The 15277-nt window shown below is 42.7% G+C and overlaps 1 protein-coding gene across 1 annotated transcript in view; it reads right to left on the minus strand.

Annotated features, from left to right (window-relative positions):
• Positions 1 to 15277, minus strand: part of LOC121553928 (plectin-like) — a 131396-nt gene that overhangs the window by 39605 nt on the left and 76514 nt on the right. Inside the window, 7 exon segments of the mRNA XM_045211666.1 lie at positions 1432 to 4782; positions 10269 to 10367; positions 11091 to 11195; positions 11294 to 11377; positions 13197 to 13553; positions 13828 to 13966; positions 14104 to 14282. Coding sequence (XP_045067601.1) covers positions 1432 to 4782; positions 10269 to 10367; positions 11091 to 11195; positions 11294 to 11377; positions 13197 to 13553; positions 13828 to 13966; positions 14104 to 14282 — 4314 coding nt within the window.

Consider the following 15277-nt stretch of genomic DNA (forward strand, 5'->3'; position numbering starts at 1 on the left):
CTGGAGGTGTGTTGGGTCATTGTCCTATTGAAAAACAAATGATAGTCCCACTAAGCCCAAACCAGATGGGATGGCGTATCTCTGCAGAATGCTGTGGTAGCCATGCTGGTTAAGTGTGCCTTGAATTCTAAATAAATCACAGACAGTGTCACCAGTAAAGCACCCCCACACCATAACACCTCCTCCTCCATGCTTTACGGTGGGAAATACACATGTGGAGATAATCCGTTCACCCACACTGTGTCTCACAAAGACATGGTGGTTGGAACCAATAATCTCCAATTTGGACTCCAGACCAAAGGACAAATTTCCACCGGTCTAATGTCCATTGCTCATGTTTCTTGGCCCAAGCAGGCCTCTTCTTATTATTGGTGTCCTTTGGTAGTGGTTTCTTTGCAGCAATTCGACCATGAAGGCCTGATTCACACAGTCCCCTCGTAACAGTTGATGTTGAGATGTGTCTGTGACTTGAACTCTGTGAAGCATTTATTTGGCCTGCAATCTGAGGTGCAGTTAACGCTAATGAACTTATCCTCTGCAGCAGAGGTAACTCTGGGTCTTCCATTCCTGTTGCGGTCCTCATGAGTGCCAGTTTCATCATAGCGCTTGATGGTTTTTGCGACTGCACTTGAAGAAACTTTCAAAGTTCTTGAAATGTTTCGTATTGACTGACCTTCATGTCTTAAAATAATGACGGACTGTTGTTTCTCTTTGCTTATTTGAGCTGTTCTTGCCATAATATGGACTTGGTATTTTACCAAATAGGGCTCTCTTCTGTATACCCACCCCTACCTTGTCAGGGGGGATATACAGATTGGCTCAAACACATTAAGAAGGAAAGAAATTCAACAAATGATCTTTTAAGAAGACACACCTGTTAATTGAAATGCATTCCAGGTGACTACCTCATGAAGCTGGTTGAGAGAATGCCAAACTTGTGCAAAGCTGTCATCAAGGCAAAGGGGTGGCTATTTGAAGAATCTCAAATATAACATATATTTTAATTTGTTTAAAACTTTTTTGGTTACTACATGATTCCATATGTGTTATTTCATAATGTTGATGTCTTCACCATTATTCTACAATGTAAAACATTTTAAAAATAAAGAAAAACCCTTGAATGAGTAGGTGTGTCCAAACTTTTGACTGGTAGTGTATACGACATGTAATTTCTGAAATGTATTCGAAATCGGTTTCATTTGAAAAGCAATTATAAGCATATGCTAGAAAATATAATTGTGTTTACAAAATGCGGCAAAATTTGGTTCATGAGTAATTGCTGAACACTTAGTATTGATGACAGTCTCTGCAATTCACATGAATGGTAAATGTGGACCTCCTTTATGTGTTAGTGTTTTTGAGAAGGTTATGGTTATTTGCAAAGAGATTTGCACTTATTATTTCACAAGATTATTTCACATTGCACAATACCTCTTTAGACTTATTCTGTAGATCTGCAGCCTCTTTTTGTAATTTCTCCTTTTCTTTCTCAAGGTCAGCTATGGTTTTGCACAAGTCATCAGACTCTTTGAAGCTCTGTAATCTCTGCCCCTCCAGTTTCTCTACAATGACTTTTTCTGAAACGTGTTGCTCTTTCTCTTGGAGACGAACTCTGATCTCATCAGCTTGTTTCTTGAATTTCATGGCCTCCTCCTCTGCTTTGGACTGAGCATCACTGAGCTGTGTCACCCTGAGCTTCAATTTCTCTGCCTCTGCAGTTGCTTCAAGCTGCCTCTTGCGCTCAGCCTCTAGAGATTTTTGGAAGCCCTCGGTCTCCTCATCAAGACGCTGCTGCATTTGCTGCTTGTCCTCCAGCAGTTTTTGGGCCTGCTCCTGAGCCTTGTCCTTTTGTTTCTGGAGCTTCTCTGCCTCAGCTTTCAGTTTAGTTGCTTCTTGGATAGCTTGCATTTTCTCCTTCAGCATTTTGTCAGCAAGAACCCTCTGTTCGGCAAGCTCGGACTCTGCAATCTGTCTCTCTTGGGCTGCCTCTTGAGCTTCTAAGCTTAGCCTGGCAGCATCCTCTGCTAGCTTCTTCATGTTCTCAGCTTCCTCTTCCAGGAATTTCTGAGCATTATCTTTGTCTTTACTCATCAGACGCTGATTCTCATTCTCAATTCTAAGCTTAAGTTTGACCAGCTCCTCCATCTGGACCTTGACCTTAAATAGCTCATCCTCCACTTGAGCTTTCTGCTTGACAGCATTGCTAACTTCATCCTTCTGGCGCTGAAGCTCCTCATCCAAAACAGATTTCTGCTTATCGGTCTCATCCAGTCGCAGTTTCACCTTTGCTAGCTCCTGCTCAACTTGTGTCTTCTGCTTCAATGTTTGTTGAGCTAGCTTTTTGTGCTTGGCCATCTCTGCGTCTGCCTGCTGCTTCTGTTTCAGAGCAGAAGCCTCAGCTTCTGCTCGCTTTGCAGCCTCCTGCTCTGCTTCCTTCTTCAGTCTCTCAGCATCCCCCTGAGCCTTGGCCTGTTTGGCAGCCTCAGCTTCAGCTGCTTTCTTCTGTTTCTCAGCATCCTCTGCTTTTTGACGGAGTAAAGCAGCCTCCTTCTCAGCTTTCTCCCTGGCCTTCTCAGCTTCTTGTGCAAGTTTCTTAGCCTTGTCAAACTCCTCTTTGAGCTTGCCCTGGGAAAGATTCTCCTCTTTCTGCTTGACCAGAACGTCCCGTGCTCGCTTTTCTGCATTACTACATTTCTGTGCAGCCTCTTTGGCAAGAATAATCTGTTTCTCTGTTTCTTTGTCAGCATTGTCCTTCTGCTTGTTAGCATCAGCAGCAATCTTTTTGAGGCGCTCAACTTCTTTCTGAGCTGCATGGCATTGTCGCGCTGCCTCTTCCTCTGCAGCAGTGATCTTTTTAACTTTCTCTTCAGCTTGCTTCCTTTTGTTCTCCTCCTCTAAAGCAAGCTTTCTGAGTTTCTCTGCTTCTTCTTCAGCCTTGATTCTGTTCCTATTAGTCTCATCTGCAATGCCTTTAAGCTTGTTCAACTCCAACTCAAGATCCAACTTGCCTGTTGATGCCTTCTCAAAGTTTAGTTTTAGGATGCGAATCTCCTCCTCGACCACCCTCCTCTGCTTAAGAGTTTCCTCTACAATCTTCTTCTGCCTCTCCAATTCAGAATCAGAAGTCTTCTTAAGCTGGAAGATCTTTTCATCAATGTCTTGCTTGTGCTGTTTTGCTTGGTCTTCTAAGACCTTTCTCTGATAAGCCTCATCTTCGGCTTTTCTCCTAAGTCTCTCATTCTCTGCCTCTTTATCCTTCAGGGCAATCTCAGCTTCAGTTTTCAGGCCAGTTGCTTCATTAATGGCTGCCAGTTTTTCCTTGAGTATATTCTCAGCCTCTCCTCTTTGCCGAGCCGCCTCATCCTCCGCTGCCTGCCTCTGCTTCTTTGCCTCTTCAGCGATTGATCTCAGCTTAGTCGCCTCTTCAGCTAGTTGCCTCATTTTCAATGCCTCAGACTCAAGGAGATTTCTGCTTTTCTCTGTTGTAGACATGGTCTCCTTCTCAGCTTTCAACTTCATCTGAAGAAGAACTTCCATTTCACTTCTCACTTTGGCCAGTTCATCTTCTAGCTGCTTCCTTTGTTTTACTGCAGCATTCACCTCTTTTTTCAGGCGCTGGAGCTCTTCATCCAATAAAGACCTCTGTTGCTTACCATGGTCAAAGTCAGCCCTTAGGCGAATTAACTCTTGCTCTGCAGAGAGTTTCTGCTGGGCTGTTCCCTCTGCCAATTTCCTCTGTTTATCCAGCTCCTTCTCTGCCATTTCCTTTTGCTTAAGTGCAGCCTTTTCAGCCTTAGCCCTTTTCTTTGCCTCTTGCTCAGCTTCCTCTTTCTGTTTCTCTGCTTCCTCCTGAGCCTGGCTCTTCTTGTGGGCTTCTTCCTCAGCCTGGAGCCTCAAACGGAGTGCCTCATTGGCTTTCTGCCTCCACTTCTCAAGCTCCTTCTCTGCTTCCTCCCTGGCTTTGTTGGCTTCCTCTTGTTGCTTCTTGAGACACTGTGCCTCTTCCTGCAACTGAATAACAGTGCCCTGTTCTTGTTTCAGAGATGCCTCGAGCTTTACAGCCTTCTCGTTAAAGGACATGCGTTTGGTTTGCAGCTCGGTGGCGGCACTCTTCTGTGCCACCTCCTCTGCAACCATAACCTGCCTCTGCTTCTCCTCTTCTGCCTGTTTCATGCGTCTCTCCACCTCTTCAGCTTGCATCTTGAACTTCTGCAACTCATCCAGGGCCTTCTGCTTTTGCTTGGCAGCTTCTTGTTCTGCCTCTGTTTTGCGTTTCAGCTCCTCCTCTGCATTGCGCTTTTTCTGAGTCTCTTCATTCACCTGCTTGCGAAGCTTCTCTGCCTCCTCCTGAGTAACTTTCCTCAGTCTCTCAGCATTGGCAGCTATGTCCCTGAGCTGCTGAAGTTGGGCCTCAGCTGTGGCCTTCTGCTTTATGGTAGTCTCTAATTGGATTCTGATGATATGGATCTCCTCCTCCATCTTGGTACGACTATACAGTGCCTCCTCAACCTGCTGGCTCTTTGTTTGGATCTCCTGCTCTGACAGGTTCTTGAGTTCGTGCAGCTCCTGCTGTATGTTGTGCTTCTGTTTCTCAGAATCTACTTTCACAACCTCCCTCCTGCTGACCTCTTCTTTCATTTTCAACTTGAGCTCTTGGGCTTCTTGTTCCGCTTTAGCGATAGCTTTGGCGTGTGCCTCAGCTAACTGCCTTTGTTTGTCTAATTCAGCCTGCATCTCAGACAACTTTTTTCTCTCCTCCTTCTTTAGTATTTCAGTAGCTGTCTGTATTAGTGGAAGCAAACAGAAAAGGGGAAAACAATGTATTACAGTGTTAGAATATAAATGTTTGAGTTGTTTGAAGTACTCAAAAAAGTTTTTTAAAAAAGTACATGTAGGTACACATACAGTTGGGTCCAAAATGATTGACAACCTTGATAAACATGAGCAAAAATGACTGAATAAAATAAATAATTAAAAAACTGATAGTTACAGTGCATTGGGAAAGTATTCATACCTGTTGACATTTTCAACATTGTTACGTTACAGCCTTATTCTAAAGTTGATTAAATAAATGAAAAAACTATAAATCTACACACAATACCCCATAATGACAAAGCGAAAACAGGTTTTTAGAAATGTTTGCGAATCTATTACAAATAAAAAAAACAGAAATACCATATTTACATACATGTTCAGACCCTTTGCTATAAGACTCGAAATTGAGCACAGGTGCATCCTGTTTCCATTGATCATCCTTGAGATGTTTCTACAACTTGATTGGAGTCCACCTGTAGTACATTCAATTGAATGGACATGATTTGGAAAGGAACACACCTGTCTATATACGGTCCCACAGTTGACAGTGCATGTCAGAACAAAAACCAAGTCATTAGGTCAAAGGAATTGTCCGTAGAGCTCCGAGACAGGATTGTGTCGAGGCACAGATCTGGGGAAGGGTACCAAAACACAGTGGCCATCATTCTTAAATGGAAGAAGTTTGGAACCACCAAGACTCTTCCTAAGGCTGGCCGCCTGGCCAAACTGAGCAAACAGGGGAGAAGGGCCTTGGTCAGGGAGGTGACCAAGAACCCGATAGGCACTCTGACAGAGCTCCAGAGTTCCTCTGTGGAGATGGGAGAACCTTCCAGAAGGACAACCATCTCTGCAGCACTCCCCAATCAGGCCTTTATGGTAGAGTGGACAGATGGAAGCCACTCCTCAGTAAAAGGCACATGACAGCCTGCTTGGAGTTTGACAAAAGGCACCTTGTGATGAGGTGGTGTGGAAGGAGTCAGGCGCAGGAGGGTAAATCACAGAAACAAAGGCTTTAATCCGCAAAAATACAGGTTTACGCAGAAATGCACTGGAAAATACAAGGCACTCGGGAAATCTCCCGTCGACACAAAATAGACGAGCTCCAACGAGCTTCACTAACCTCCACAAATAACAATCACCCACACAGACAAGGAAGCAGAGGGAACACTTATACAATGACTAATGAGGGAATAAGGACCAGGTGTGTGTGATTGAAGACAAATGGAATGATGATAAATGGATCGGCAGTAGCTAGTAAGGCGGTGACGCCGAACGCCGAAACCTGCCCGAACAAGGAGGCAAGGCAGCCTCGGCGGAAGTCATAACACACCTAAATGACTCTTAGACCATGAGAAACAAGATTCTCTGGTGTGATGAAACCAAGATTGAACTCTTTGGCCTGAATGCCAACCTTCACGTTTGGAGGAAACCAGGCACAGCTTATCACCTGGCCAATTTCATCCCTACGGTGAAGCATGGTGGTGGCAGCATCATGCCGTGGGGAAGTTTTTCAGTGGCAGGGACTGGGAGACTAGTCAGGATCAAGGGAAAGATGAACAGAGCAAAGTACAGAGAGATCCTTGATGAAAACCTGCTCCAGAGCGCTCAGGACCTCAGACTAGGGAAAAGGTTCACCTTCCAACAGGACAACAACCCTAAGCACACAGCCAAGACAATGCAGGAGTGGCTTCGGGACAAGTCTTTGAATGTCCTTGAGTGGCCCAGCCAGAGCCCGGAATTGAACCCAATCGGACATCTCTGAAGAGACCTAAAAATAGCTGTGCAGCGACGCTCCCCATCCAACCTGACAGAGCTTGAGAGGATCTGCAGAGAAGAATGGGATAAACTCCCCAAATACAGGTGTGCCAAGCTTGTAGCATCATAACCAATAAGACTCAAGGCTGTAATCGCTGCCAAAGGTGCTTCAACAAAGTACTGAGTAAAGGGTCTGAATACTTATGTAAATGTGATATATTTTTATTTGTATACATTCGCAAACATTTCTGAAAGCCTGTTTAAACTTTGTCATTATGGGGTATTGTGTGTAAATTGATGAGGAAAACAAACAATTTAATCAATTTTAGAATAAGGCTGTAACTTAACAAAATGTGGAAAAAGTGAAGGGGTCTGAATACTTTCCGAATGCATGCTAGAAAAGTTCCAATGTTTTTGAGCATACAATATAGAAATGTATTTTATACAGTCATTTTTGCTAATCTTTATCATTGTTGTCAATACGGACCCCACTGTAGATGTGAAATAACAAAAAGTTATTTCAAATGAATAAATATGTGTTATCTAGGGAGATAAATGTTTGTTAATTGCTTCGAGAAAATAACCTAATGTATTTTCACATTTACTTAATGTATGGCACACATAATTCGACTTAACATTGCAACACAACACTATTGGGATCTTGAATGACATAATGCAGTGGGGGTATTTTTCCTTGATGTCTTTTGAAGTAACCATTTCATCTTTCTTTACTAAGATCAAATAAGAATCAAAGAACACTTTTCAATGTACTAACTTGGCTACTACTCTTCAACTTTACCTTGGACTAAGATTGTATTATCTTTTACCTTCTACAAATTCAATCCACCATGTTTTAAAATTGGAAATAAACTTGAAAGGACAGAAGCAGAGAAATAATAATGTGCAAAGACCATGCAAAGTGTATTACCCATAGAGTTGAGTTGATCAGTACTTTTCTATTTTTAGGCAAACTTCTGAGCACCTATACAGCCATGTACAGAAGTTCGTAAAATGTCAAAGCTACTGTATGTAAGCAAGCCAATTCCGATTACAGTCGTTTACCCTATGAGACAAAATAAATAAATAAATACGTGCAGAATCTAATCCTACTTTTATGCAAGATATTGTGTAAGATATATTCTTTCAATTATAAGAGGGACATTTTACACTTAGACAAGGTCCAAACATGGGGATGTATATTTGGGAAGTATCGTTGAATGTTCATGTCATGTTGGTTCACTGGTGTGAATGAAACATAGATGCCTAATGATAACAGGGACTTACTGTAGAAGACTAATGATGTAAGTGGAGTGATATGTTGAGAGGGGATTTATTCAAATACCTGGTGCTTTGTGGATTATTCACATTTTAAGTGCCTAAACATGATTAATATTCATCATGACAAAGCACTGGCAAGGTTAGAAAAGAAAGGGGAAAACAAAACTGGTCATTTGATAGGATAATTCTGAAGTGGTCGTTAGTCAGACTGCAGCGTCCTAATCACCATATCAGAGGAAAAGGAGTGTGCAGAAATATTTTGTTTGAAGGGTGAAATAACAAATTAAATTGCAGAAGAAAAAGACTGGGTTTCAATGGGAACCTTATGTTTGCTATAGACTTGAGGGGAAACTGTAGCAAAAGTAACTTGCAAGTGTAATTTAGAGACTGATTATACATCCATGCACCACAGTATATGGGGAATGAGAGACAGATACTGTTGGGAAATGGGAGGTGATGCGGCACCAGCATTTAAATTACTGTATTAATGTAATTAATTTCCTCATAGACCCCAACAGCAAAAAATATGTTGATCCTTTAAAAAAGTCCCAGACTGTTTTAGAAATGCCAACATTCTGAAACCGTTTCATATACAGTGGCTTGCGAAAGTATTCAACCCCCTTAGCATTTTTCCTATTTTGTTGCCTTACAACCTGGAATTAAAATAGATTTTTGGGGGGTTTGTATCATTTGATTTACACAACATGCCTACCACTTTGAAGATGCAAAATATTTTTCCTTGTGAAACAAACAAGAAATAAGACCAAAAAAAACAAAAAACTTACAGCTGCAGGTCTCTTGGGGTATGTCTCTATAAGTTTGGCACATCTAGCCACTGGGATTTTTGCCCATTCTTCAAGGCAAAACTGCTCCAGCTCCTTCAAGTTGGATGGGTTCCGCTGGTGTACAGCAATCTTTAAGTCATACCACAGATTCTCAACTAGATTGAGGTATGGGCTTTGATTAGTCCATTCCAAGACATTTAAATGTTTCCCCTTAAACCACTTGAGTGTTGCTTTAACAGCATGCTTAGGGTCATTGTCCTGCTGGAAGGTGAACCTCCGACACAGTCTCAAATCTCTGGAAGACTGAAACAGGTTTCCTTCAAGAATTTCCCTGTATTTAGCGCCATCCATCATTCCTTCAATTCTGACCAGTTTCCAGTTCCTGCCGATGAAAAACATCCCCACAGCATGATGCTGCCACCACCATGCTTCACTGTGGGGATGGTGTTCTCGTGGTGATGAGAGGTGTTGGGTTTGCGCCAGACATAGCATTTTCCTTGATGGCCAAAAAGCTCAATTTTATTCTCATCTGACCAGAGTACCTTCTTCCATATGTTTGGGGAGTCTCCCACATGCCTTTTGGCGAACACCAAATGTGTTTGCTTATTTTTTTCTTTAAGCAATGGCTTTTTTCTGGCCACTCTTCTGTAAAGCCCAGCTCTGTGGAGTGTACGGCTTAAAGTGGTCCTATGGACAGATACTCCAATCTCCGCTGTGGAGATTTGCAGCTCCTTCAGGGTTATCTTTAGTCTCTTTGTTGCCTCTCTGATTAATGCCCTCCTTGCCTGGTCCGTGAGTTTTGGTGGGCGGCCCTCTCTTGGCAGGTTTGTTGTGGTGCCATATTCTTTCCTTTTTTTAAATAATGGATTTAAATGGTGCTCTGTGGGATGTTCAAAGTTTCAGATTTTTTTTATTATCCAATCCTGATCTGTACTTCTCCACAACTTTGTCCCTGACCTGTTTGGAGAGCTACTTGGTCTTCATAGTGCCACTTGCTTGGTGGTGCCGCTTGTTTAGTGATGTTGCAGACTCTGGGGCCTTTCAGAACAGGTGTATATATACTGAAATCATGTGACAGATCATGTGACACTTAGATTGCACACAGGTGGATTTTATTTAAATAATTATGTGACTTCTGAAGGTAATTGGTTGCAACAGATCTTATTTAGGGGCTTCATAGCAAAGGGGGTGAATACATATGCACGCACCACTTTTCCGTTATTCATTTTTTAGAATGATTTGAAACAAGTTATTTTTTTCATTTCACTTCACCAATTTGGACAATTTTGTGTATGTCCATTACACGAAATCCAAATAAAAATAAATTTAAATTACAGGTTGTAATGCAACAAAATAGGAAAAACGCCAAGGGGGATGAATACTTTTGCAAGGCACTGTATACTGACAAGGATATATATGATTTTCCATAAAGAGTGTTTATAGTCAATGTTGTTATAGCCTGGGTATGCAAGTCTGTTTGTGCCATCATACCACTCCTTGACATGCCAAACAAAATGTTTGGCATGGAAAAGTGTTGAAATGATAGCACAAACAGATCTTGGACCAGGATATTGTTGTTATGGTTAGTGGCTGAGCAGGGAGCTGCTGCCTGTCTTCAATGTGTCCCTCAATTACCTCCTCGTCCTCAAGCCGGCGCTGTGTCTCCGTAATAAACTTGATGTACTGGCTGGTCAGAGTCATCAATTCACTGTAGCGGGTTCTCAGAGTCACATACTGAAAGACAATGAATCGGGTTCTCAGAGTCACATACTGAAAGACAATGAATCGTGAATAATGATGAGTGAGAAAGTTACAGACGCACAAATATCATACCCCCAAGACTTGCTAGCCTCTCACCATAACAATAACAGGGGAAGTTAGCATTTTTGGGGTGTATGATATTTATGCCTCTGTAACTTTCTCACTCATCATTATTCACGATTCATTCAGGATTATCCATAATCATGGTAGCATCCACATTAATGTAGAAGTGTTTAGAAACATTATTTTTCTTATTTACAATAAAAGTGACTCCAAAATGACACAATACATTATTTACATCCGAAACACAACCAAAACAAACAGCGAATGCATCCAACAATTTGTAGTGTCACAAGCTTGATGTAATCATTGCATGCTAGGAATATGGGGCCAAATACTACATTTTGGATTACTTTAATGCACATATAATTTGTCCCAATACCGTTGGTTCCCTAAAATGGGGGGACTATGTACAGAAAGTGCTGTCATTTCTAAACGGTTCACCCGATATGGATGAAAATACCCTAATTTTAAAGCTGTCAGTCTGCACCTGTATCTCATAGTCATTGTATAATTTCTAAAAATGTATCACTGTACCAATACTTTTGGAGCTCACTGTAATTGTAAACAACTTTAAAGCTACTGCAGCTGTAAAATAGTATTAAATACATTCCCCATCATGTCTATATGACCTACCTCTTGGATGATATTGTCAGATGCACACTCCATTTTGGTTTTCTTTAAGGGCGAAGCCAGGGGCTCAATCAGAGCTTTGTACGTCACTACCTGAAGCTCATAGTCCTGGGGAAAACACATGGACATAATATAAAATATTATCAATGTAATAAATCTCCATATGCATCATCTTGTTTTAAGTGACATTCGATCTGCATACGCACCTTGACCGCATCAATATATGCCCTTGCATGTTTTTGACACTCCTCAACCTTGTCTTTGTTCTTCTCGATCTCTTCTAGGAGTTTCTGCAATGATAAAAGATTGTAACACTGACAAAACTGTAACATTACACTCCATCATCAAGCTAAGAAGCTTCATCTCCCCTATTTGTAATGGAAGCCTCCTGATACCTAGTCCTGGGTGCCTCACATCGGTGGTGGATTAGGTGTTTTCCCTGTTACTATGTCAAATGCTTTGAGCACCTAGGTAGAAAAGCACTATATACAGTGGGGAAATTTTTTATTTAGTCAGCCACCAATTGTGCAAGTTCTCCCACTTAAAAAGATGAGAGAGGCCTGTAATTTTCATCATAGGTACACGTCAACTATGACAGACAAAATGAGGGAAAAAATTCCAGAAAATCACATTGTAGGATTTTTAATGAATTTATTTGCAAATTATGGTGGAAAATAAGTATTTGGTCAATAACAAAAGTTTCTCAATACTTTGTTATATACCCTTTGTTGGCAATGACACAGGTCAAACGTTTTCTGTAAGTCTTCACAAGGTTTTCACACACTGTTGCTGGTATTTTGGCCCATTCCTCCATGCAGATCTCCTCTAGAGCAGTGATGTTTTGGGGCTGTCGCTGGGCAACACGGACTTTCAACTCCCTCCAAAGATTTTCTATGGGGTTGAGATCTGGAGACTGGCTAGGCCACTCCAGGACCTTGAAATGCTTCTTACGAAGCCACTACTTCCTTGCCCGGGCGCTGTGTTTGGGATCATTGTCATGCTGAAAGACCCAGCCACGTTTCATCTTCAATGCCCTTGCTGATGGAAGGAGGTTTTCACTCAAAATCTCACGATACATGGCCCCATTCATTCTTTCCTTTACACGGATCAGTCGTCCTGGTCCCTTTGCAGAAAAACAGCCCCAAAGCATGATGTTTCCACCTCCATGCTTCACAGTAGGTATGGTGTTCTTTGGATGCAACTCAGCATTCTTTGTCCTCCAAACACGACGAGTTGAGTTTTTACCAAAAAGTTATATTTTGGTTTCAATCCTCTTCTGGATCATCCAAATGCACTCTAGCAAACTTCAGACGGGCCTGGACATGTACTGGCTTAAGCAGGGGGACACGTCTGGCACTGCAGGATTTGAGTCCCTGGCGGCGTAGTGTGTTACTGATGGTAGGCTTTGTTACTTTGGTCCCAGCTCTCTGCAGGTCATTCACTAGGTCCCCACGTGTGGTTCTGGGATTTTTGCTCACCGTTCTTGTGATCATTTTGACCCCACGGGGTGAGATCTTGCATGGAGCCCCAGATCGAGGGAGATTATCAGTGGTCTTGTATGTCTTCCATTTCCTAATAATTGCTCCCACAGTTGATTTCTTCAAACCAAGCTGCTTACCTATTGCAGATTCAGTCTTCCCAGCCTGGTGCAGGTCTACAATTTTGTTTCTGGTGTCCTTTGACAACTCTTTGGTCTTGGCCATAGTGGAGTTTGGAGTGTGACTGTTTGAGGTTGTGGACAGGTGTCTTTTATACTGATAACAAGTTCAAACAGGTGCCATTAATACAGGTAACGAGTGGAGGACAGAGGAGCCTCTTAAAGAAGAAGTTACAGGTCTGTGAGAGCCAGAAATCTTGCTTGTTTGTAGGTGACCAAATACTTATTTTCCACCATAATTTGCAAATAAATTCATTAAAAATCCTACAATGTGATTTTCTGGATTTTTTTCTTCTCAATTTGTCTGTCATAGTTGACGTGTACCTATGATGAAAATTACAGACTCTCTCATCTTTTTAAGTGGGAGAACTTGCACAATTGGTGGCTGACTAAATACTTTTTTCCCCCACTGTAAATCCATTCAATTATTCTTATTATTAGTTGTATAGTACCTTCTCTTGTGCCAATTGCTGCTTGAGGGCCTTGCTGTCACCGATGGGCACGGCCTGGATTTTCTCCTGCCTCTGCTTGGCATCACTGAGCCATCTGATGAGCCAGTCATAGCTCTCGCGGTAGGAGCTCATCTGCCTCCCCACCAAGTCCAGCTCGCATTGGCGCAGGTCTATCTGGGCGAACGCGGCCTGCCAGCGCTCCTCCAGCACGGCCACTACTTGCCGGTAGTGCTCCAGCTCGGCGTCGTGCTCGCTGTGTACCTGCGTCATCCGCTCGTTTATGGCCATCGCCTTCTGCAGTTCCTCCTGGAGAGTGTCAAACGTCTTCTGGTCATCCTCGGCCTCGCCACGCATTCTCTACCAGAGAGAGAGAGAGGGAGAGAAAGAGAGAGAGATAAAAAGAGAGAGGGAGAGCAAGCGAGAGCGAGTGATAGAGAGTTAGAGAAAAAGAGCAAGAGGGAGAGTAGAAAGAGAGAAAGAGAGATATAGAGAGAGAGGGAGAGAGAGAGCAAGAAACATCGCTACAAATGCATAGAAATCATTAAGTCACTGTCTGATAACCAGTCCATATGAAAGCATTGTCTACCCACCAACGGATAGAATACAGTGAATTCTAACAGAGATACTGTACCTTTAGCTGGGTGCAGTAGTTCTCCACCTCTTTTTCGTCTGTTGGCATCTTGTTGACATCACGTAAACGGGCTTCGTACTTTTTGAGAGTGTCCTCTGCTCCCTTTGTGCTGCGGATGACTATGTCGATGGTCTTCAGTCTAAACAAGGAGTGGTGTATAGTGTTAGCTGTGTGTGTATTATGATTCAGATATACTATTTAGATTGAAGATGTTACTTATTGGTCGTATGGTTTTGATATGCATGTCGTAACAATCAGAGTCAGCGAGGGACTCACTTGTCCAGGTACACGGAGGACAGGCTGTAGATGTGCTCCATCTTCTTCAGCGTAATGTCCAGCTCAGAGCACAGTACTGGGGCAGAGCTGGACTGCTGAGGGGATGTCAGCACCTCCTCTGTCTTCTCAGCCACAACGGTCAGGTCTTTCTTCAAGCCCTCCAACTCTGACTGGACTTTCTATGAGGAGAAAAGGGAATAATGAACCATAACTAGACATTCCACCTGCAGTCTTTTTTTCATGGAGTTGCTAACAAGCCAAACAGCAGCATACCGTGAAGTGAAATAGGAATACAAAGGTCTTCTGAAACTTCTTACGATGAGAAACGAGCAGACGGAACATACTAAACAGCATGTCTGATCTAAAAACGTTAGTTTGCCCTTCTACTGTCTAACTTAATTTACTTGACACAAGGGAACTTTAAATAGTTTCCTAAACAATAACCCCTTGCTGAATGTGGCCTGGCTCTGTTTCAAATAAGCATGTTATCTATTTTGGGCTGACAATTCATTACAGATCTACCATTAACTTCAGTCTGTTTATTTTGGGATTGGATGTGTGATTTACGGTAACCATTGCAGTGGCCTGGTGACCCCTGAGTCTAAATTACATACAGTTGTGAAAAAGTAAGTAAGTACACCCCCTGGAAAGTGGTATTTTGTCACGATCGTCGTATGGAGTAGACCAAGGCGCAGCGTGATGAACGAACATATTTAATCTTTATTATCTTCAGTGATAATAAGAACAACAAAACGAAACGTGCAGTCCTACGGTTTAACATAACCAACAAGGAACAAACCAAACAGAAACAAGATCCCACAAACACGAATGGAAAACAGACTGTTTAAATATGGTTCCCAATCAGAGACAACCAGCCACAGCTGACACTCGTTGCCTCTGATTGAGAACCACACTGGCCAACATAGAAATACAATACTAGAACACGACATAGAAACACAAACACATAGAAACTACACACCCTGGCTCAAAATATAGAGTCCCCAGAGCCAGGGTGTGACAGTACCCCCCCCCCCAAAGGCGCGGACTGCGACCGCGCCTCAACAAAACCCAAACAGGGGAGGGCTGGGTGGGCATTCCTCCTCGGAGGCGGTTCCGGCTCCGGGCTTGACCGCCACCCTTCAATAATCCCCCCGTAGCGCCCCTGGTCCGGTCT

This window comes from Coregonus clupeaformis, chromosome 38 (genome assembly GCF_020615455.1).
Source record: "Coregonus clupeaformis isolate EN_2021a chromosome 38, ASM2061545v1, whole genome shotgun sequence".
Lineage (NCBI taxonomy): Eukaryota > Metazoa > Chordata > Actinopteri > Salmoniformes > Salmonidae > Coregonus > Coregonus clupeaformis.